We start from the raw sequence: 25,456 nt of genomic DNA on the forward strand, positions 1-25,456 counted from the left end.
ATCCAAGCAGGGAGCAGGCCAGTGGTGCTCGTGCCGGCCGCGCTCCCTCGCGACCTCTGCGGAGGCCTTGGCCTCCTCAGAGGCTGGAAGGAGGGAGCAGCCTGGCTGCGATTGTGGCGATCGCGGCGGCCACACGCTCCTTCCAGGCCCCTGCGGAGGCCTCAGCCTCCTCAGAGGCCAGGAAAGAGGGAGCAGCCTGGCCGCGATCGCGGGGGCCACACACTCCTTCCAGGCCCCTGCGGAGGCCTCAGCCTCCTCGGAGGCCAGGAAGGAGGGAGCAGCCCGTCCGCAACCGCGGGGGCCCTGAGCTCCTTCCAGGCTCCTGCGGAGGCCTCAGTCTCCTCAGAGGCTTGGAAGGAGGGAGCAGCCCAGTGGTGATTGCGGCAGCCACGCGCTCCTTCCAGGCCCCTGCGGAGGCCTTGGCCTCCTCAGAGGACTGGAAGGAGGGAGCAGCCCGGCTGCGATTGCGGTGATCGCGGCGGCCATGCGCTCCTTCCAGGCCCCTGCAGAGGCCTGGGCCTGGGAAGGTGGGAGCAAGCCGGGGCTTAACCCCGCGTACAAGATGACCCCCAACTTTGAAGAACATTTTCATGGGTTAAAAAGTCATCTTGTACGCCGGAAATTACGGTACATTCAGAATTTTAAACATTTAAAAATGGTTCTTTCGAAAAAATCTTTTTCTTTTTCTCAGGAAGGCAATTCTGCTTGCTGGATGGGCACTCTTATTGTTTCTTGCTTACAAAGTTTCCAAAACAGACAGAGAATATCATGAATACAACCCATATGAAGTATTAAGTTTAGACCAAGTAAGTCCTTCACTATTTATTATTTAATTCTGTTTGAAATAAATTCCCAGGTACATTCAAGAGTACATGAAGTAATTAGGCACCATCCAGTGTCATGGGAATAGACTTTCCCTACCTCTCCCCTCCATTGTGCCCCTGTTTGCATCAGATGGTCTAGAGCAGATAAGTGGGGTTGGCTGCAGAAGAACGGGAGAAGTACTGTAGGTCCATTTCAATTGATAAATGCCTTCTAAATTCAGTCCTTTTGGAGGCTAAAGTATTATCAATATGTAGTATTTCTCATTTGAAAACTGGCACAAACTACTTTATGTAAAAAAAATGTATTTTGATGTATGTTAAGCAATTCTAGCTTCTGGGTGTTTTTTTGTTTTACTTAGAGATCCGATGCTGTGGGGAGAAAACTGTCACCCCCATTTTCCCCAAAGCCCCTCTGTTCTGAATCACTAGCTGAATGCAGTGATGATGGACTGTTTATGGGCACAGAAGTTGAGAATTAATATATACAAGACTCTCTCTCTCTCTTTCTCTCTCTCTGTGTGTGTGTGTCTGTGTGTGTGTGTGAGAGAGAGATTTTTGATCTGGGCTTGGACATGTGGGTTGTCTTGGATGAGGTTACATTCCCCTTAAATGATCACATAATCACATCTGTGTTGGATATTGCAGCATGCTCTTCGTGGGACTGTATTTGAAAGTTATTAAGAAACGTAATGGTAAAAATTGTTTGTCAAGTTGTTTCCGACTGTAGTGTGTGGTGCATATCTCTGTCACTAAACCAAGGGAGACAGCGTTGTTAAAGACTACTCTGCGGGATGTGTGGCCAACATGATTGCTTGGAATGCTGTTACTTTCCCACCGAAGTGGTACCTGTTTATCTACTTGCACTTTTACATGCTTTCAAACTGCTAGGTTGGCAGAGGTTGGGTCTAGCAATAGGAACTCACCCCATCATGCAGCACTTGGGTCTCGACCTGCCGATCTTGCAATCAACAGAATTGGCATCTTAATGGCTGAGCCACCACATCTCTTTATTTAAAAACTCAGGGGGGATACAGATGGCTCCATGCCGCCCATTTTTTCCCCTCGTTGGTGCCACGCCAGCCACATGTCACAGCACCAACATGCTCCCTAGCCAGCTTCTTTTTAAGGGCATCATAAGGGCATGTATGGACGCCCAGCCCTACGGAGCCCTAAAATTGGCCCCAGGCTAGCGCAGAATGCCAGTCTGTACCGGGCCTCAATTGATGCAAAAAGTGGAAATTTCAAATGGTTTAAAATATAGCCGTTCCTGGGTTTAATCTTCAGTGTATATTACATGAGCTCTTTTTCATTTCCAGTTCTGATTTGTTTCTGTGGACAAGTCATGATTGATTATTACCTATAAAGCTCTAAGAAAGTTACCTACATGAACATATTTGCATGATACGTTCAACATCTGAGGCCCTGTTACAGGCTTCACCACCTTCAGAGTTGGCTGTGGTGGGGATGTGTGAGTTGTACTCCTTAGTAAGCCTAACATGAACTTGAACTCCTCGTACATCAAAGCAAATATGATATAATAGGCCTCACTGAAACCTGGTGGGATGAGTCTCATGATTGGAATGTAGGAATAGAGGGGTATAACCTTTTAAAGAGAAATAGGCCAAACATCAAAGGAGAAGGAATAGCATTATATGTCAGGGATATTTACACCAGTGCAAAGATCCAGGACATCAATACTGGAAGCCAGGTGGAGAGCGTCTGGATAAAAATTAAAGGGGAGGGAAACAACAGGGATATTATTGTGGGAGTTTTCTACAGAACCCAAGTCAGACAGAGGAATTGGATGATGCCTTTCTAGAACAGATGACCAGAAAGGAGAAATGTAGTAGTGATGGGTAACTTCAGCTATCCTGTTACTTGAGGAAAGTCAAACTAAGCCAAATCCTCAAGGTCTAGCAAATTCCTCACTTGCCTTGAAGACAATTTCATTGTCCAAAAGGTGGAAGAGGCAACAAAGGGGTCAGCTATTTTAGATCTGATCCTAACCAACAGAGATGATTTGGCTAATGGGGTGCAAGTGGTGGGATCATTAGGTGGAAGTGACCATGTTTTCCTGGAGTTTGTTATACAGTGGAAAGAAGAAGCCAGGCATAGTCAGACACGCATTCTAGACTTTAGGAGAGCTGATATCAGTAAACTTAGAGAAATGCTGGGGGTGATCCCGTGGTAAGGAATACTAAAAGAGAAGGGAGTTCAGCACGGATGGGAGTTTCTCAAATGGAAGATACTGAAGGCATAATTTAAAACAGTTCCAGTGAGAAAGAAAAATGGGAGGTGTCTCAAGAAACCAGGATGGATGACTAAGGAACTTTCAACTGAGCTAAGTTTTAAACGGAACATGTATAAGGAATGGGAAAAGGGGGAAATCACGAAAAAGGAATTAAAAGAAATAGCAAGCACGTGTAGGGGTAATGTCAGAAAAGCTAAAGCACAGAATGAACTCAGGCTTGCTAGAGAGGTTAAGAACAATAAAAAGGGCTTTTTTGGATATGTCCGCAGCAAAAGGAAGAAGAAAGAAATGATAGGGCCACTGCATGAAGAAGATGGCAACATGCTAACAGAGGACAGAGAAAAGGCAGAATTACTCAACATCTTCTTAGCCTCAGTGTTCTCAGAAAAGGCAAAGGTGCTGAACCTGAGGATAATGGAGCAGAGGACAGAATAGGGGAAATTCAGCACAGAATAAGCAAAGAGAAAGTACAGGAATACCTGGTTAATCTAAATGAATATAAGTCTCTAGGACCTGATGAACTACATCCAAGATTATTAAAAGAACCGGCAAATGTAATATCGGAGCCATTGCCAAAAATCTTGGAGAACAGGAGAAGTCCCAGCAGACTGGAGGAGGGCTAACATTGTCCCCATCTTCAAAAAGGGGAAAAAATCCCAACAATTATCATCCAGTTAGTCTGACATCAATACCAGGAAAGATTCTAGAGCAGATAATTAAACAGAGAGTCTGTGAACATCTAGAAGGCAATCACAAAAAGTCAGCACGGGTTTCAGAGAAACAAGTCATGCCAAACAAATCTTATCTCTTTTTTTGATAAAAAATAGCAGCTTGGTAGATGAAAGGAATGCTGTGGCTATAGTATATCTTGATTTCAGTAAGGCCCTTGACAAGGTTTCCCATAACATTCTTGCAAACAAGCTTGTAAAATGTGGGCTAGACAAGGCAACTGTTACATGGATTTGTAATTGGTTGTCCAACCGAACACAAAGGATGCTCAGCAATGGTTCCATTTCATCCTGGAGAGAAGTGACCAGTGGGGTCCCACAGGGCTTTGTCCTGGGGCCAGTGCTATTCAACATCTTTATCAATGACTTGGATGACAGAATTGGGGGCATACTTATCAGATTTGCAGATGACACCAAATTAGGAGGAATAACTAATACTCCAGAGGACAGGATGAAAATTCAAAATGACCTGAATAGACAAGAAAGCTGGGCCAAAGCTAACAAAATGATATTCAACACAGAAAAAATGTAAGGTATTGCACTTAGGGCAGAAAAATGAAATGCATAGATATATGATGGGGGATACCTGGCTTTAGGAGACTACATGTGAAAGGGATCTAGGAGTCCAAGTAGACCACAAGTTGAACATGAGTAAACAGTATGATGAGGCAGCTAAAAAGGCCAATGCGACTTTAGGCTGCATCAATAGAAGTATAGTGTCTAGATCAAGGGAAGTAACAGTGCCACTCTATTCTGCTTTGGTGAGGCTTCACCTGGAATACTGTGTCCAGTTCTGGGCAGCACAATTCAAAAAGGACATTGAGAAACTCGAGCATATCCAAAGGAGGGTAACTAAAATCATGAAGGATCTGGAAACCATGCCATATGAGGAATGACTTAAGGAGCTGGGCATGTTTAGCCTGGAGAAGGAAAGGTTAAGAGAAGATGATATGATAGCCCTGTTTAAATATTTGAAGGGATGTCATATTGAGGAGAAACCTCCTGACAGTAAGGGCTGTTCGACAGTGGAGCACACTCCCTCAGAGTGTAGTAGAGTTTCCTTCCTTGGAGGTCTTTAAACAGAGGCTGGATGGCCATCTGTCAGGGATGTTTTGATTGAGAGTTCCTGCATGCCAGGGAGTTGGACTGGATGGCCCTTGTGGTCTCTTCCAGGTCTATGATTCTGTGATTCTATGAACTCAGATTTCAGAACTTTTTCCTGATCCGGGTTCACGTGGACCTCTTGCTCTTCATTTTTAGTGGATGGCAAGACCATGCCGTACATTTAATTTTTTTATCCTCCTGTCTAAGCACTACATTTTAAAGTGAAATTTATGTCTCATGTTGCTATTTAAATAAGGTCATTGGTATATTTGATTATATCAATATTTTGGGGGGGGGGGTATTTAATCCGGATGCCACTGGATACCTTGTGGAATGTCTAAAATGTGAGTAGGTAGTAGGAGATTTTTGTAAAATAAAACATATTATTATTATTAAAACTTAAACTATTCAAGAGCTTAGAAATAGGGGACAGACTAGAATGACTGCATATATATATATATAAAAATGTCTTAATGGGCCTAGACAGACGGGGAGAAAGGTCCTTTCTCCCCCAGATAGAGGTCATAGCAAACAAATGCTGCAGCCTCCGTGAGGCTTAAAAAAAAACCCTGCTCCTGGCGGGTTCTTTTTGCGTCACATGTGGGGCGCCATTGCCGCCCTCGCATGCACCAATGATATATGTGCAGCGCAGCACCTTTGGATGTTGCGCTGCATGTACATCATCATCGTGGTCCCTATGGATGGGGGCGAGCCATGATAGATCCTGGACAGCCAAGTAGGGCCCGGGAGCATGCGAATGCTCCACTCGCCCGAGCCCTAAAATTGGCCCCAGGCCCACGCTTTGCGCCAGTCTGTACCGTGCCAATATTATCCTTCAACAGAGTTTTTAAAATGAGTTACAGAAGCCAGAAAACATAAGAAAATTGAAGTAAATTAAAATAAATATGCATATGCATATCCAAAAGCTGAGAAACAGCAGCAAAAGGTTGCTGTGGCAGCATAGAGGAATATACTTGGCAGGGGGGGGGGATATAGAAGTAGTATCCATTGTGGCACAGTAGTCATGTGAAGGGTTTTTTGTTGTTGTTTAGGTTTTGGCAGCTTGATGTATTTTGCAAATAACAATACAAATTGCAACATACTTTGAGTGGTACAATTGTTACATGCGTTTGATCATCATTACACAAAAATCATTTGAAAAATATTTGTGTATATGAAGCCTGGTATGTCTTTCCTTCAAATATGGTACTGGTGCTGAAGTTCATAGTGCAGTTCCAAACATATCTACTCAGAAGTATTGAATTCAGTAGGAATACATACAAATAAATGGTGTCTTGGATTGGAACTTTAATGTACTTGAGCTAACTAATATGATCCTCTTTCTTGAATAGGGAGCAACTCTGCAAGAAATTAAAAAACAGTATCGTTTGCTGTCACTGAAATACCATCCAGATAAAGGAGGAGATGAAGTTATGTTTATGAGGATTGCAAAGGCTTATGCAGCGTAAGTTTTTTAATAAATTTTCTTCGTGAGAAGAGCAATTGATGCAAGTGAATACACAAAAGATACTAACATCCTGATTGAAATCTTTGAACTAGTTGGTCTGCTTATGGCATCTACCAGTTGCTGTAATTCCAGCCTAATGTTACCTGCATTAATTCTGTATTACCCCAACTCATTTCTATACTTCCTCCTAACATCCTAGTGTGATGATGAGGTGTAGTACTTACATCCATTAACCAGATTAGAGCTAAACTTATTTTTCCCACCAGACTTTTTAAAGATTGTACATATTTGTGGCCAAAATGGTATCTGCATTCATGATAAACAAGGATTCTAGAATGTCTTAGCTTATTGTGAATAAATTGCCTGCTTATCCATTCACTCTCACTTTGTTCCTTCTGTTAGGGTTACATCTAAACAATCTGGCAATGTTTGATTTATGATAGGGGCAGGGAAAATGTTGCCTATGGGCCACATATAGCAAGTAATAGCAAGTACATTTCTATACCACTTATCAATGCACTTAAGCACTCCCTAAGCGGTTTACAAAGTGTAAGCTAATTGCCCCCAACAATCTGGGTACTCATTTTAGTGACCCCAGAAGGATGCAAGCCTACATTGAGCTTGAGCTCTTTTTCTGGTATTGAAATCACAACCTTATGGTTTGTGAGTAAGTGGCTGCAGTACAGGCATTTAACCACTGTGTTACCAGGGCCCCTATTGCAACCCTAGCCTGCAGAAAACTGCTACTAAAATTTTGCATCATACCACTAAAATGCCTTAAAATAAGCAGAAAAGGCTTGCTTTAAATGTTTTTTGGGACCATTTTATGAAAACTGAATAGGAAACGAGGAAAACCCAATTAAACAAGAATCTCCTGCTTGTTTTAATGATCTCTTCCAGTTTGCTGCTAAAATTTGGTAGTACTTAGCAGGTCATAAGATGGTTGTAGTCCCTTAGACCCAGTGAATTTTCCCATCCCTGGTTTAAGCGTACTGTTTGAGCTGGGAATCTTGTTTGGTTGCTTCCTTGATAAGCCAGGGTTTGTAAACCAGTGATAAAAACTGTTTTTTGATTCTGGCTTTTAAAGGCAGCAGCAAACCAAGATTCCAGGTTTGCATAGTACACTAAACAAAACATCAGCTGGGTACATTTAACTGGCATGTTTGCAGGAATGAACAAAGTGTGAACCATGGGCTGAATATTGAATTTTCTGTGCAAACTATACCCCTGAGTTGCAAAATGTATTGCCAGTCATGTGTAAGTGTCTGTTTGGGTAGCTTAAAGCATGTATATTGTAGCAAAGAGAGGATTGCAATGTTGTTGGATTGCTGGTGCCACTATTCTTCACCACTGACCATGCTAGCTAATTCTGAGGGGAGTTACACTCTAGGAGAGCCACATGTTCCTCATTGCTATTTTAGCACGATAGGGCAGTTCAAATGAAATGAGAATTTTTGTTTTGCTAGCATTTACTTTGTGTTCTTTGAACAGACAGTGATCTGCTATAACACTAAATGGTGATTTATTTACATTTACGAAACTCAGAAATATGCACTCCCCCTACTTTAGTGTAATTCTGAGGAGAAAGTTGGAAGCTTTTACTTTACATTTTCCGTGTACTTTATCTTTAGTCTGAATTGAGGATAGCCATCACTGTAGTTTAGTTAAACAAGTCATTTTGATTCAGTACAGTAATTTTATGACAAGTTCTATTTTGGTTTAATTAGAACACAAGGGGACCCCATTCCAACTGATTCAGGCTGCAGCCATAAGCCACTAGAGACCATTTTTCTTTATATAGTAATTATTTTTTAATCTTATATTTTATTATTATTATAATTACAGTGTTACTCTCCTACAGTTAATTCTGAATAAGCTGATTCTGAACTTATATGCATTTTAGCAGTGTTATTGGACCTCCTGTGCCTCTTAAGGATTAACAGTTTAAAAAAAAAAATACCGCAGTCCTTAGGACCAGAATATATGAATGAAAAAGAAAAAGATCACCAAGCAAGGAAACAATCTTTCTAACATGCTGTTCTCTTTTTTTTGGTTAGTTTAACGGATGATGAATCTCGAAAAAACTGGGAAGAATTTGGCAATCCTGATGGTCCACAAGGTAGTCCTGCACATTATTCTATGTATCTCTTTGTTTAATAAGTATCTCAGCCTTTGCCCTGTGGTTTTGTTTTATTGTATTGCTCATTCTCTTTGTTGCAGGTTTACAGTTGCCTTATTTGTTTTGTGTCAGCTAAACACAAATTTATTAGCTATGTTGGCTTGGGATTCTGAGAGCTGAAGTCCAAAATATCTAGATACTAAAGTCTGAGAACTACTGGTTTAGAAGTAGTGATATAGCCCAAAGTTACTTGGGCAAACTGCAGTTTTCTGTTCTGTGCACTGTACTAGGCCTTATTGCTAGATTACCTCTTAAAATAAAAGATTGTTCAAAGAGTATTATACAACAATACATAGGAAATAATTATATGAACATGCACCGAAAGTACAGACACCAATCTGTCACCAAACTATGAAAAACCACATAGATGTACTTCTTCAAGTTTCTTCTTTATAACTTTAGTGGTTACATATAGAATTCTACCTGGCTTGTATCACAGAAACCTGGCTGGGTGTGACTTGGACTAAGGCCCTCCCAGCTGGGTATGCCGTTCAGGAGCAGGTTAGGGAATGTGGGCAAGGGGAGGGAGTTGCCTTGGTCCACAAAAGCACCATCACGTTGACCAGGAGACCTGTCCGGAAAACAGATCATGTTGAGTGTATCTACCTGACTCTGAAAGCTAAGGACAGTCTGGGGATTCTGTTAGCATATCATCCATCCCATTGTCTAACAGACTCCCTGGCCGAGCTGTCACAGCTGGTCTTGGAGCTGGTGTTGGAGCCTCCCAGGCTTCTTGTTCTGGAGGACCTCAACATCCCCTTCAAGGCCGGTTTATCAGATCTGACAGGTGCAGCTCGGGAGTTCATGGTTTCCATGACCACCAGGGTCTGTCCCAATTAGTCTCAGGTCTAACACATTGTGCTGTTAATACACTTGATGTGGTCTTTAGTACAGATCAGGAATATCCGTGAGCTGGGGTAATTCAGTTGATCCAAAACGCTGCAGCCAGACTGGTCACGGGAACATCAAGATCAGACCATATTACTCCAATATTAAAATGTCTTAATTGGCTGCTGATCAGCTTCTGGGTGCAAATCAAAGTGTTGGTCATTACCTTTAAAAGCCTACATGGCTTGGGCCTGAGTTACTACACAATCCGCCCCGCACTCTCAGAACATCAGGGAAGAAATTATTGGAATATACGAAAACTAGACTAATTACAACTTTCCATAGGATTTACAGCTGCGGCCCCTAAACTATGGAACAACTTACCGGAAGAGATCTGTCTTATTACCACCCTAGAGGTCTTTAAGAAGGCACTTAAGACGGATCTCTTCCAGCGGGCCTATCCGTCTGACCTTCTATAGCTGATCTCAAAAAACACTCCCACTTCTGACTTTGATAGCATGGAAAACAGACAACGATTTGGTCATTTTAGTGATTGGTAATAGTTTTGTTGTTTGTTCTATTGACTGTATTTTCAGTTAATACTGTATCTTGTATTTTATTGTTGATTTTATTCTCTATTGTAATCCCGCCTCGATTATTTACACCTTCAGAGCCAACTTTGGGGACCAGTCACAAGCTTTATACAGAGCTAGTGGTATTGCCTCCATTGCTTGAACAGATCCATTACACTCTCACTCTCTCTCTCTCTCTCTCTCTATATATATATATATATATATATGAATGACCCAGTAGATGGGGCAATACCTTCCTACTCATTTATAGTATCAGGCCCCACCTGGAATATTGTGTCCAGTTCTGGGCCCCACAATTCAAAAAGGACATTGAGAAACTGGAGCGTGTCCAAAGGAGGGCAACTAAAATGGTGAAGGGTCTGGAAACCATGTCCTATGAGGAATGACTTAGGGAGCTGGGGATTTTAGCCTGGAGAAGAGAAGGTTAAGAGGTGATATGATAGCCCTGTTTAAATATTTGAAGGTATGTCATATTGAGAACAAGCTTGTTTTTTGCTACTCCAGAGAACAGGACCTTGGAACAATGGATGCAAGCTACAGGAAAAGAGATTCCACCTCAACATTATGAGGAACTTCCTGACAGTAAAGACTGTTCAACAGTGGAACACACTCCTTCGGAGTGTGGTGGCATCTCCTTCCTTGGAGGTCTTTAAACAGAGACTGGATGGCCATCTGTCAGGGATGCTTTGATTGAGAGTTCCTGAATGGCAGAAAGGGGTTGGACTGGATGGCCCCTGTGGTCTCTTCCAACTCCATGATTCTATGATTAAGACAGGGAACTTGCTCTGTGGACATCTTTCTTCAGAGAGTTATTTAATTGTTCAGTCCTCCTGTAGTCCTAAATTGAAAGAGATTCAGATCATTACTCTCATGTAGAAGGCTTTGCACATTGCTAGTCCTTTCAGATCTTGAGCTGTTTTTATCTTTTCAACTGGCCAATAATTATTAGTGTTCCAGATTCAAATTATTTTAGTAATAGTTTAACAACTTCCCACTTCAAAGCAACAGGGATAACCCCATCTCACAAGAAAAGCATTTGCTGCTTCATGGGCCCCTCTGGAATTTTCCACTAGTAGCAAATTCTTCGTCATCTGTGCTTTTACACAGATTAACATATCCTTCCATTGCAGATACGTCTAGGTCTTCAGGAGGGCATTTCTTTCATGTTAGCTGTGAAGAAAATTAATAAAAAGGTGCTAGCCGTCTATCAAGACCTCCACAAATATTAATCTTCATAAGGAGAAAGAACCAGAGTACCTGCTCTATGATTAAAGCTCTAGAATGTCTGTATGGTTGGTTCTCCATAAGTATAGAATCCTCTGTGTGATTTTACAGATGGTTTTTTGAAGAAGCATTCCTCTTTTTCCAGCATGAGGAAAGTACAAGGACTTTAAAGCTGTATGATATATGCAGCTCATACAACTACTCCACTGTATTTCATAACTTTTTTTCCTTCTTCCTTGCAGCTACAACCTTTGGGATTGCACTACCAGCTTGGATTGTGGATCAGAAGAATTCTATTTTGGTAAGGTAACACTCTGTTCAATGATATGTCAAGCTGAAGGCCACAGTAGATATTATCTGAAAAGAATCTTATTTGTTCCATTCACAGTTGGGGCCCAGTTGTGGAGGCTTTTTATATTATTTGGCAGTTCTTGGAAGGGTATGGTGTAACATGATGAGTAGCTGCAGAGTTTCTGGTTCTCTGACTTAAATGGGATGCATAAAAAGGAAGAAGGGAGAGTAAGGGGGGGGGGAAGGAAATGTGGCAGTGTCTTTGAGAATAACTGGGTTTTTTTGATGAGCTTTCATGGATATGAACCCACTTCTTTGACTGCTGTACTGAATTATAATCCTTCACAGATGCTCAAGAGAATGGTTGTACCCCATTAGAAGTAAGGTCTAGATTCAGTGTCAGGCTAGAAACTACAATAAGAATTTTCCTCAATTTTTTCCTGTTTTCCCCAACCTGTGAGTTTCCCAGATCTGTGGAACAGGTTTTGATGGTATATGGAGGTCTGCAAGGGAGAAGATGGATTCTTTCTGTCCCTGCCCCGAGTTCTGCTAATGGAGGCATTCAATTAGATCTTGGCCTATAGTGTTTATCTCTCAAATAATTTTATACAATCTGCCAAGAATAGTATCTTCTAGTATATCTTCTACGAATCCCTCCTTAATTGTTTGTAGGCTTCAGAATTTTTTCTATGCTTAAAGGTTGTGATCTTCATCTTAAGAGAGAGCTGTAAAAGTTACAAGTCTGTGATAGCTTTACCTGTCTTAAATAATTGTTGGTTTATCTCCTATCTTAATCCTTCTAGGTTTTGCTGGTTTATGGATTAGCATTCATGGTTATTCTTCCAGTTGTTGTAGTAAGTATTTCTTTGAACAAAACGGGTAGGGTACATCTTGGTAAAATAGGGTAATGACAAAAGTATTAAGTCATAATTACCCTGCCCAAAGCTCTGGTGTGGTGATCATTTATTGGTCCTGTAGCTTAAGTAATATATTTTGCTACTCTGTGTAGCAAGTGTACTGTATATATTCATGTATAAGTCTAGAAATTTAGGTTAAAAAATTGACCCAAAAACCCGAGTTAACTTGTCCACAGGTACCGTACTTTAACTCATCTATCTATCTACAGCATCTATCTATCTATACATACATATACATAAAACCATCCTCTGGTCAATGGCAAGAATTTAATCTGCCCTGGAAGCACTGATTCTCTCTACTATCTCATCCATCCAGCCTTTTAGTATGAGTACAAATAGTTATGCCTGCTGGAATTTTGTAAGTACTTTGCCATTGTTTTCCTTTGCTTTATTCTTTACATCATTCATTACATGTCTCTAAGTTTTACCCTCAACTTATCCACGGATCATATCAAAATCCATAATTATGGCCCTAAAACCTATTCTTGACTTATATATGAGGTTGACTTATAGTCGAGTATATACGGTAATTTGAATGAATGTATAATTTATTCATTCAGAAATATAGGCTTTTAGAAGTTTTACTTTTTATTAACTGGAGCTGTGTCTTCTGTTTCTGACCACAACAGAATGGTTGGAGGCTGAGTAGAGTCACAGGAATGGATCTGAATGTTCAGAAGCATGTGTCAGTGTTCTGCATCTTGCACCCTGATGTGTGCCTTAGGAGCTTTCATTTATAAATAGTTGGTTGCTGGGTGCAATTGACAGCTTGTTCTGCCTGCTTGGTAAAAGAAAGAGAGGAACATTATGTCTTCCAAGGCAGAGATCTGGCATTCTGAGATGGCTGCGATTCCCAGTAGATTATTTATTTATTTAAATATTTATACGCCACCCCATAACACAAAGATCTCAGGGCATCTTACATACAACATTAAAACAAGTTAAATAGATCTTGTGCCTTCACCCCATTGCTTTCTGTATTGTCCATTGCACAATTCACCAACATGATATGTTCATGATGAATCTTTAGCTCTTCCGTTTTTCCATCCTTTTGAGAACTCCAAAGTTTTCTGCAGCTCATATTGTTATCACTTAGGAATTATTCATCTTTTGATCTTGGTAGAGGTGCTGAATAGACTTAACAAATTTATGGGTACTGCACACTGAAAAACACTTCATTTGTAGTCATGTGCCTTCAAGTTGATTTTCCCTTATGGCAACCAAAACCCTATCATGAGGTTTTCTTGGCAAGATTTATTCAGAGGTGGTTTGCCATTGTGTTCATATGAGACTGATAGAGTGTGACTTGCTTAGTGGGTTTCCATAGCTGAACAAGGATTGAAACCCTGATCTCTCAAAGTCCTAGACTTCATCCGTCCTGCAGAAATAATCCAGTTTGACACCACCTTAACTGCCATGGCTCAATGCTATGGAATTCTGGGAACTGTAGTTTGTTGTGGCACTAGAGATCTCTAAAAATGTCTCACAAAACTACAATTCCCAGAATTCTATATCATTGAGACATGGCAGTTAAAGTGGTGTCAGATGGTATTGTTTCTACAGTGTGGATGCAGCCTTAGTTTTTCATTTAAAACTTACACCATGCTCTTTATATTTTATTTATTGCATCTTAACATGCAAGGATATCCATACGGTATTTTGAAATTAATCTCTCTCTTCTCCCCCCCCCCCCAAATGGTTTAGGGTTCCTGGTGGTATCGATCAATACGTTACAGTGGAGACCAGATTCTCATTCGTACAACTCAAATTTATACCTATTTTGTTTATAAAACAAGAAATATGGATATGAAAAGTAAGTTTCAAAACACAGTGAAGCATAAAACGATGGCTTGTTAATTTCTGTACTCACTTCCTTGCTTTTATAATGATAAAAATATAAGACTCTGTGATATGTACCTTGAGGATTATGATTTTTAGTAGTGTACTAAGCTGTATATATACTGGGCTTTCTTTTCTGTGCTGCCTGTCTGCATGAGTGTATTTTTCCCAACTTGAATCCCTACTGTTTCTAGATAGCCATTGCTGTCATTGTCAGCCTTTGGCTGTCCTATCTGGGGTTAGTGGGGTGTGTGGTCTGTGGATCCACATTTGGGAAAGGCATGTCATGTTCTTATCAGATGGGAACACTGTGCATAAGTTCTAATACTTCAAGTATTAGTTGGAGGTCATGTGAAAGAATGGATTCTACCATAAACCCCTCCTGAAATGTGCATAGTAAAAGAAAGACTAGGCTATCAGATGAAAGCCGGGTTGAAATTGTTCTCTCTGACATGTGTTGCTTTAAAAAATAAAGAAGGACTTTTTAATGTATGGATACTAATCAGCCAGGTAACATCCCTCACCCCACCCCAACAAAGGTCTGTGGTGATACAGCTCAGATGGAGGCTTAGTGTGGTGATTGAAAGAAAGGGAAACCAAAACCTCTGGCTCTACTGTGTCTCAACTTCCTTTTCTGGAAGGAGAGAGAGAAGGAAAATTTTGATTATGGAAGAACATTAGGAGATGGTGGTGAGCTTTACAGGTCTTAACGAAGTATCTGCTAAAGAAACCCCTTTTTTCAAAGTCATTTTACGCCCATCCAGCTCTTCTTTTTCCTTCTTGTCCTCTGTCTAACTGGATGTTTTGTAGCACTGATATTGGGAGGATGGTGAAGGAGAGCTGCAGAAACACAAACTTACAATGTCGGATTGCAGCAGCAGGTCTGCAGTAAGCAATATACAGTAGAACTTGAGCAGGACAAGAATAGGATTCTTCTCTAGCCAATTCTCCTATAGCTGTCTGCTTGCTTGTAACAGGCAAAGTAAACAGCAGCTGCCTACAGATACCCTTACTGAGCATATGTGAACAGCAAAACAGAGGAAAGAGGAAAGCAGAAATCTATACCCAGCATGTTAAAGACGCATACATCTGTAAGCCTGGCCACCAAAATGGGAATCAAGAAAAGTAAAAGAAGAAAATAAATAAATCCCTGGATAGTAGTAGTAGTAGTAGTAAAATTTTATTTGGTCATTGACCAATACAAAAATTAACAATATAACAATTACACAGTACAGTTATTAAAATTTTTCTATACAATTTCAATCCCTGGAAAAATTTTGAAAGAAGTTTTCAGGTGCTCCCTAGAATGTTATGTTTTTGTTTATTTAAACAAGGTAACCTGACCTGATAGTTTCATTTCACATGAGCATATTGTTAGTTTTGGATTTAAATAATTGCTTAAACATGGTGAACTGTTCTTTTTTATGAGGCAGGAACTTATCCCTGTTCTTTCCATTTTATTTCTGCCTCTGGTAGCAATTTTTCTGTTTTGAAAGACTGGTAACTGAGGTACACTCGTATTGGCTTCTGTACCAACACTGGAGGGAACTTGGTTGGGTTTTAATTACTTCCCTTTATGCTGTCTTGAAGTTGCTCTGGAGGACTTTTGGAAATAGGTTTCCATTGGTTGTACAGGAGATAGAAAATGTAAAATGTGAACTCCAGTCCTCACAAAGGAATGGGTACCGAGGCATAATAATAATAATTAATAATAATAAGCATGAGTTTATACCAAATATTATATACATGTTATCTTTTTTTTAAAGAGTAAATTCTCTTAGTTTGAATGTGCAACACATTTTTGAAAATTGGAAAGGTTTTTTTTTAAAGCTATGGTTTTGTTTCTAGTTTTGAACAATAGTTCATTTTAATTTGGTTTTATAACCAGGTAACAAGACTGTGAGCTTTATCACACTAGCGAGATCCTGCAGGCAAACGGGAGTTAAATGCAATTTAAATTAAATTTGAATTTAAACAAAACTTGCAAATTTATAACACCGAATTGCTTCCAAAATGAAATAATGCGAAGTTAAACCGTAGTTAAAGCAGGGAAAACTGGCAGCTTTTTTACTTTCGGGTTGTTCCGAAAGTAAAAAGCTGCCAGTTTTCTCTGCTTTAACTGCGGTTTGACTTCTCATTATTTCACATTAACTGCGATGTTGTGTGATAAACTTTGGGCATTTCTGGGTTTTCTTCGTGTTAAATCACGTTTAACTGTCTTTTGCCTGTGGGATCTCGTCAGTTTGATAAACTCCTGTGTTAGGTTTTTAAGCCCTATACTGAATTTTTAAAGTAAGAAATACTTTTGAACATATTCTTTGAAAACCTTTCATTGTGCCTTTCCTATATGTAAGTGCAGTTTTAAATGATTTGGTAGAACTAAAAATACACATTAAAAATTCAAATAATAAAATCCAAAACGACTATTCTGTTTGCACAAGAACTGTTACTTCAGCATTGCACAGGTTCTTGTTCATGCATTTTATGGCAACACTAGAATCTGATCTGTTGCTGCTCAAACTTTGATTGATTGATCCTGTACATGTGCTCCAATAGATTGACAGGTGCTCATGTTGGGAGGAAATCTATAAATAAAACTATTCTTGTCTTGCCATTCAGACATGATATCCTGGTCCGTTACAAGAAAATAGAGTCATCTGCTAGTTAATGGGATACTGGTTATCAACAGCCTTAAAAATGACATTGATGCCAGAGAATAGTAGGGCAAGCAACTGGGTACCAGTAGAAGAATGGGTACCAGTAGAAGAAGATATTCTGGCAAAATGAAATAGCCTTGTGTTAAAGCGCTATGGTCTTGGTCAATGTGGTGTTTGTGGAAACAGTGCACATTAATGTTACAGTGACTCAAGCAGATTAATAATTTAGTGGATACCTTCTTTTTTTCAGCTTGGCTTCCCACTGGGAATTCTGAATACAGTTGTGTTCAAATTATTTGGGAGTAAATCCCATTGAACTCAGTAGGGCTTATTCTAAGGGGTTATTCACATTGTGAAATTAATCCAGGATGAATCCAAGATAAATTTGCATTGCTCACATACATCCCAAATGCACCCGATTAAGTTGGGGGGGGGGGTTGCCAAAAGCCCAATTAATCCGGGATAACCGGCAATGGCTTCCCCCCTCCCTTTTTTTAAAAAAGATCTGCATCATCAGTAGTATGACTAACCAATATGAATAGACCCAAATAGATCAGGGATAAACCACTGCATACCAAAAAAGGGGTTCCAGTGCATTCTCATAGTTGGCTCCATCTTTGTTTGAATGCTTGCACGTGTGAACAACTGAACTTGCATAGATGTGGTTCCATAGTGTGAATAACAAACTTGGAATGCGTGAGGGAGATGATTCACATCATTGTGCTAAAAAAACTGACACGTGAATGACCCTTAAGTAGACACGTCTAAGGCTGTGCTGTAAAGCTGTCACATCTACTCCTTGTTTCTCTTGACTTGTCTATGCTTTCAACAATACAACTTATTTTCAATTGGTTGAGTTTTCCTTACTTAGGTGCGTTACAGACGCGCCTAAAGTACGTACCGCGTACATACTAGGGTTGCCCAGGGGCATCTCTTCCAGACGCCCCCAACCCTAGTACGTTCACGGTACGTACAAAATGGCGGTGCCCATTCTAGATGGGCGCCACCATTAGGACGTCATGAATGTGCTGCCTGCAAATGGGGCGGCATGGACGTGACGTCCTTGTGCAGCGCGAGGGCGCCTGGGGTGCCCTTTTTGCGGCCCCGGAAGGAGCTCCAAAACGGAGCTCCTTCTAGGATTTGTGTTGCTGGCACAGCCTTTACACGGCTGCGCCAGCAACGCAAGGCAGAAAGGGGCCGTGGCCCCTTTCTCCTCCTCCCCGCCACCATCAGGTGTCCTTGGGGCATGAAGCCCCAAGGACACCCCTTTCCAGGCCGCGAGCCTGGAAAGCAGTGGATCGGGGCCTGAGAGGCTTCCGCTGTGGCAGCTGAGGCCCCAATCCGGCGGGGAAAGGGCCGGATACAGGCTGCCCCAAACGGGCAGTCTGTAACGCCCTCTAGTTATGCAAAAAGTGCAGCTAAAAAGTGTGGCCCATGGCCACAAACTGCCTCTCAAGAGTGCCAGTGCACATCTCATACCCCAGATTTTAATATTTTACTGGTTGGGGGGGGGGACACCTTGCACCCCCTAAGGCAAGGGTGGGCACCTGTGCTTAGGGCAGGGGACCCTTCCCCCTCCATCTACCCCGTGGCCCAAAACAGGTATGGGGGTAGGGGTCTGATTCCTTTGCCACTTGATTTGAAGGCATGCACGAGCAGACATGCAATATATATTTGTAGGTTCTAGGAAAGCTTTTGGTATAGGGCTGGAGGTCATTTTAAATCTTTTGGTGACTTTTGGGTGGTTTTTTTTGGGGGGGGGGCAAAACCACACAGTTTTGAGGAGGAGGGGAGGGCTGGAAGGCTTTGGGACACTGGTGGAGAAGGGGTCATCAGGGTCCACTGGACTAGAATCTATGGGCCACAGTAGCTGCCCTTTGTTTAACCAGTGCTCTAAAAGCGGTCAATTTTGCTGTGGTTTCAGCCTCCTTGGGTTTTTTTTGGGGGGGGGGGGGCGTTGTAAAGCTCCTCCTCCAACTGGAAACATTTTCTGGTAAATTTTCAATTTGGTAGAAAGCAAAACATATGCCATCCTCACCTCCTAGATAGTATGAAAGGCTTTGGAAACTAAAATATGTGGCAGGGGGCAGTTGTGGTGATAGTATGGTCCACCACAGCCTGATTGAGGGCACATACAGCCTCCAGATGTTTAAAAGTGGCTAACTGCTCAAGAAAAGTACAGTTATTTTTACATGATGAATAGCTGAAAGGGACAGTAATGTTAGAAACTCTTGTTGGTTCATAATTGGGAACATTGTTGTATATGTTTGCAATAGTCCTTTGTGCTTGCTTTTTGTTTATGTTGTGATTATATTGCTTTGTCTTTTCTTTGCAGGACTTATAATGGTTCTAGCAGGAGCTTCTGAATTTGACCCGCAGTATAATAAAGATGCAACAAGCAGACCTGTAGACAACATTCAGATACCACAGGTTTGCTTTTACTGAAAGATGTCTTATTCTGTGTGTTGGGGTGCAAATGTCTCTTAGTTACCCCTTCCCCTCTCTATTTTTCATTTTAGCTCATCCGAGAAATTGGCAGCATTAATTTAAAGAAAAATGAGCCTCCACTTACTTGTCCATACAGCTTGAAAGCCAGAGTGCTCTTATTGGCTAATCTTGCCAGAATGAAAATTCCTGAGACACTTGAACAAGGTACCTTGCTTTAGAAAGTGGAAAGGGTGGGGGTTGGGCCTTGAAGTGGACCTTGTCAAGTTACACATTTTATACTTAAGTTGTATTTATTTCTCCTACTTAAGGTTAAGGATATGCATGTTGTATTAGTGAAAATATGCAATTGGTTTTAAATTCTTTGCCAAGAAAAGTACAGTTTTGAAATCTATAAACTTATACAAGCTAAATATTATTGCCTGATGTATTTTTCATTTGCGCAATGGATTGTGTCACATCCAGTCCTGGAAATCATCCAGTTAGTGCTGTGTCTCTTTTTGTTTGGGTCTTTGTAGCAGCCTCTTTAGTTTTCTGAGATTACACCAAGCCTCAGTTAAAACAAGAATAGATTTTACACAGATAAGATATTTTAAACATATTGCTACCTTACCAACTAATCATCTCCTAGCATTGTGTTACTTGGAAATGTGTGACAACCAGTTCTGGAAATCAAGTTTTCAAATTCTTTTACAAAAATATAACTTTTCTGAGTTGAACGCTGTTGTTGCCATGGATAAGAGGCAATTAAGAGAATTCCTTTTTTTGGACTGTTTCAAGAAAAGATCTGCAGTCAGTTAGGACCTCACAATTCTCCTTTTGGTTCTCCTCTTTGAAGACTGAACATTTTAGAGCCAGATATTTGACTAAACTCAAGTCACCTACTTTAAGAATTGCCCCCACTGAGCTACGACTTCAATTAATGCCTACTGCAGTTCTAGATGGACGCTACAACAAAGTGACTTTTGAGAACAGACTATGTATCTGCAGTCAGTCTCAAGTGGAGGATATTGTTCATTACTTGTTAATTTGTCCATTGTACAGCGACCCTAGAAAGAAATTTTTAACACCCTTGCTGATAAAAGTGGGAGCTCTACAGTTGATACGATCTAATTCCTTTTGAGTGATACCAATGACTATGTAACACATAGAGTGGCTCTTTTTGCCATGGCTGCAAAAAAGATTAGAAAGAGAGAGTTAAACAAAATTGCCAGGGAATCACCAAATATTAATTAGATTTTATGATTATATCATATTTGTTTACTAATATCCAGGCAAGATGTCTCCCATCCATCCTTTTTAACAGTTAACTATTTTTAACTGTACATTAAATGTTGGGACATTTTTTTGTCCTTTGTATTCTGTGTCTTTTGTTTTAAATGTTAAATGTTTTATGCTTTTTGATAAGCTCATTTTGTCATGGCCTTTGGCTAGTACAAATGATAATGATGCTTATCTAGCTTCAAGCATATTGTGGGGATTACTGCTGTATGTTTTTTTTTTAGAAAAAAGGAAAAACAGCTGTAACAGGAGGGGCTGAAATTTATATTCTGTACTCCCCCTCGACTTGCTCAGAATGTCAATGTATATACACAGGCTGGTGCCTGGGATTCATATTAAGCCCCTCTTGAACTACATAATTTGAATATACCAGGTGTTTGTGAATTCATAAACTATGGTTCCTTCTCCTTACCTTTTGTGTGCAGCACTTGTATATTTTGTTGTGAAATAAGTATGAATATATACCCCTCTGTTACAAAATCTTGGCATTTGTTTGAAAAGAGAAGTGGGGGGCGATGTTTCTCCATCTGGGAGCTATTGCTAGTAGTGACAGTGCTTTTGACATTTTCACCAAAAGATCTTCCTGCAATGCACAATTTTTCTTTTCTGCATGCCTGCCATTTATTTAGAAACCAGTGGGGTTGGACTTACACATTTACTCTGCTCTTCAAACTCTGTTGCTGAAAACCAGATCTATTCCTGTCTGATAGCTCAGTCCTAGATTCAGTTTCTTGTGCTTCTCTAAAGTTTTGGACTGAAGGGAAGGAAATGTGATGTGTGAGGACAGAGGAGTGGGAAAATGAACAAAATATTATCTTAAAGGAGGAGAAAACGTGCATGCAAATATTTTTCACAGGTACACCTGAGGATTATAAGATATTTTTTCCAAAATCCTTAGTAGCTGGCTACTGTTGAGCAGCGGTTCCCAACCAGGGTGGGAGTGGGGGCAGGAGCGGGGGTAGGTTCGTAGATGTTGCATTATAGGGCATATTATCCAGGATGAGTAGTGCTGGCAGACGATGATGGGAAATATCACCTAACATCTAAGGTTAGGGCTGGGGACCAGTGTTATAGGAGGAGGAAGATGCACAGTATAATAAACATATAGCACCACTGTTACAGAGTTCCTTAAAGTTAACCAAATTTGCCCTGGAAAGTTGGAGAACATTCTGGGGAGGCTTTGGAGGTGTGTAGGGGACAGTTGCATTATGCTAGTATAAGTCTGCTTGTGTTAAATGAGACACCTGAGAACCATCTAGTAAAGTTTGAGTAACAGTTTTAACAGTAATAAATAAATAAAAAGATGAAGGTTGTAAGCATTTGCTATGTGGGTTTAATAAACTGGGTATTGAGTATTTCATGTCTTCCAGATCAGCAGTTTGTCTTGAAAAAAATGCCCTGCTTTGCTTCAAGAAATGGTTAATGTAATATGCCAACTAATAATCATGGCACGTAGCCGTGAAGGTAAGAACTAAGTTTTATTGTATGCCAAATCAATAAAATTATTTCTTTACAATATCTTTAGAGTTCTGTCCGCAGAGTTTGATGTTAGCAACTGTGAAGACAACTTACTTGGAAAATAACTTGTGTTTTGAAATAAGTAGCTAATATTCTAAGTGGAAAGAGAAACCTTGTGCTTATTTCCAGATTTTATGGTGTAAACTTTACATTTCAAAACAAACCTTTTGTTGACTTATTTTCTAAATATTGTGAATTTGAAAAATAAAAAATAAATGGCATTTAATACAATCTGATAGGAAATAAAATACCAGACACAGAGCAGTATTTTAAATATAATTGTGTTATAACTATACTGTCAGGTCTCAGTAAAGTTAACATTACTTTAAAGATAAGCAGAGAACTGGTTTCTGTACTGTGCTGCAGGCTTACACTTGAGAATTCAATTTGTTTTATTTTTCTTTCTCATTCCCTCAGAAAGGGAATTTCGTGCCCCGTCACTGGGTTCTCTGGAGAACTGCATGAAACTTTCACAGATGACTGTCCAAGGCCTTCAGCAATTTAAATCCCCACTCCTGCAACTCCCACATATTGAAGAGGATAATCTCAGACGGGTCTCTAATCATAAGAAGGTATAGTACTGGAGCAAATAGTGTGCCATCTTAACACTAACTTGCTTATTCCACAGCTTGCAGGTATTTGAAATGCTAGTTCATACAAGTTTTAAAGATTATATTTCAAGTCCAGAAGATGGAGAGTAAGCTTATTAGCATACTCAGTTCAGCAGTTCATCTTAGTAAGTTATAAGATGTCCGTATCTTTACTGGCAGTACTAGCAGCTACACTCTCATACCATTGCCATTACTTCTGGACATGAAATGTTTACAGATTGATGAATGCCAGATTGCAGCAGAGATAGAGAGATACCTTTCCTGCCACAGCTGGGCTTGTAGCAGAATTTCCATTCACTGTTGCTCCTGTGGCTTTTACTATCCTGTTAACTGGCATTGCTTTGTGGGGAGTAAAACCCGTGCAGAGTTTGCTGCTGATGTGGCTGTGAAAGAGGACCTTTGTGTCATGGATGGATATATGGGGAATGGAGGCCATAACTGTTTTGCAGCCTTTCTCTTTTTCTTTATAAAGACATTTGGCCTTGTTTGGTCCTGTTTTGCATGTTTGCATTCTTTCTTTTTGAAATACAGTAACAGAAGCAACTCTTTCAGAGAAGCACCTGTTTTATAACTTTCCTTCCAGGAGCACCCAGCCATATGTTCCCTTTGCAGTCTCTGGTGTACCTCACTGTAAGCAGAAAGGATGGGAGGACCTTTGTAAGAAAATTGGCAGGGCAATAATCTATTCAAGTCTATTTATAAATGTATCTTGACTATTTCAGTTTGGTTTTTTCATTGTTTAGAAGCCTTGCTGCAGAAGCATTTTTTGATTCTATGTGGAAACTTGTTTCTTTTATTAATAGCAGTCATTTACATTTTAAAATTAAAATAAATGTAATTTTTTAAAAAACATGCATAATTTGATGAACCTTGGCTGCATCTGAATTGCAGAAATAATGCAATATGACGCCATGGTTTAGTGCTATGGAATTGTGGGATTTGTAGTTTCTTGTGGCTCCACAGTTCTCTGACAGAGAAAGTTAAATATGTCATAAAACTACCAATCCTGGAATTCCATAGCATTGAGTCATGACAGTTAGAGTACTTTCAAATTACATTACTTCTGCAGTGCACATTTGATCCTTGACACAATTAATGATCCTTTCTGTAAAATCTGGTCTGGAGTTGAATTCATCCATTTCACAATTGTGCATTTCTGAAAAATCATGGGATACAAAATCTGTGTTATTGGTTATTGGAAAATAGCTGCTTCCCAAAATAAAGATTAATATCTGCTGTTTTAACCTAGTACAAAATCAAAACAATTCAAGATTTGGTGAGTTTAAAGGCATCAGATCGTCATAATCTACTGCACTTCCTTGAAGATGAAAAATATGAAGATGTTATGGCTGTCCTTGGTAGTTTTCCACACATCACAATGGATATAAAACCCCAGGGTAGGTGGTGCTAGGCCTCTTTTATTTGATGAATACTCATGTTTTAGATAATATATCTGTAACAAATTACACAATTTAACTTTCAGGGACTTCAGTTTTTTGTTGACTGACAGCCTTTCTTCCCATATTGAGAGACTGGGTTATGTAGTGAAGAATTAACTTACGCTAGTTAAGGTACTATTTGTTTTCTCAGGAGGGTCTAGGGTATGTGATTTTATTTACTGTATACTTCAGGTAACTGGGGAGAGGTCCAAAAGGCCATGCAAAGGTTTACACATGGAATGATATTGCGTCAATCTTTATCATACACTCCTTCCTCCCACCAAAAGGATCTGGATAGCATTAAGTAAGAGAAGACTGATTTAGAGGAAGGCACATACACTGACTAAACTTTGTTTGCCTCTTGAATTCTCCTGCTCTTAAAACCATCAAGCTGCTTTAAAGTTCTTCATGTTTAAAAGGGGGTGTATGGGTTTTGGGTCAGTGGGCTAGAGAAGTAACAGTGCATCACACTGCCTTTGAGCATCTGCCAGACCACTCTTGAAAAAGAACAAAAAGCAAGCAGCCAAACAACCAAACAAAAAGAATCTGCCTCTGAATTATTTAAGTCCTTTATGGTTATCTTTCTTTCCCCATTTTCTATTTGCAGTTGCTTGCATTGCAGTCTTAAGTTCAAATGAATTTAAGTTTTCTCACGTAGTGAGATGGTTATTCAAAGATGCAAATGAGGACATTGGTCATAAAGATCTTCTAACATGTTAAAAGATGTTAAGCAAGATTAGGCACACCCTTGATAGTTTAGAAAAACCTGTTCACAAAAGAGCTGTGTAACAAAGGAATCTAAATTGATATATGTGTTTTCCCTTCCTTTCCCCTGCCCTTCTTAAACTTCAGTTTTGGATGATGAAGATAGCAACAACATCACAGTAGGATCACTAGTCACGGTTTTGGTCACCTTAACAAGACAAACAATGGCAGTGAGTATTCTTATTTGTGCATATTATTCTTAGATCCACTGCTTTCCCCTGATATCCTATTGTCCCTTTATGAAGCTGGAAGTGACCTTTGAAGGAAGTTGGTGGTTGGCAGGACTTGGGAGGGGGCCTGGATCATTTCCTCTGCATCTGGAGCATTTTGGGATGAAATTTTGCATTCATTCTGTGACTTGGGGATTCATTTTCGGGGCATAGGATTGCAGCCTGAATGATTTTAAAAATATAGGTCTTTTAGAGTGTCTCTCCATATGGGTTAATATGCGCGTTTCTTCCTTTCCCCTTAAAAGCCTTCAAGACAGCTTAGGG

At 40.2% G+C, this 25,456-nt stretch overlaps 1 protein-coding gene across 1 annotated transcript in view; it reads left to right on the top strand.

The window, feature by feature from the left end:
* The window catches only part of SEC63 (SEC63 homolog, protein translocation regulator), a 48,447-nt gene that overhangs the window by 11,436 nt on the left and 11,555 nt on the right, over positions 1-25,456 (top strand). The window contains 13 exon segments of the mRNA XM_042472694.1: positions 692-806; positions 6,260-6,372; positions 8,433-8,494; positions 11,442-11,500; positions 12,294-12,344; positions 14,112-14,220; positions 19,239-19,333; positions 19,423-19,555; positions 22,000-22,016; positions 22,018-22,093; positions 22,565-22,719; positions 24,008-24,155; positions 25,050-25,132. Of these exon segments, the coding sequence (XP_042328628.1) occupies positions 692-806; positions 6,260-6,372; positions 8,433-8,494; positions 11,442-11,500; positions 12,294-12,344; positions 14,112-14,220; positions 19,239-19,333; positions 19,423-19,555; positions 22,000-22,016; positions 22,018-22,093; positions 22,565-22,719; positions 24,008-24,155; positions 25,050-25,132 (1,216 nt within the window).

This window comes from Sceloporus undulatus, chromosome 1 (assembly GCF_019175285.1).
Source record: "Sceloporus undulatus isolate JIND9_A2432 ecotype Alabama chromosome 1, SceUnd_v1.1, whole genome shotgun sequence".
Classification (NCBI taxonomy): Eukaryota; Metazoa; Chordata; class Lepidosauria; order Squamata; family Phrynosomatidae; genus Sceloporus; species Sceloporus undulatus.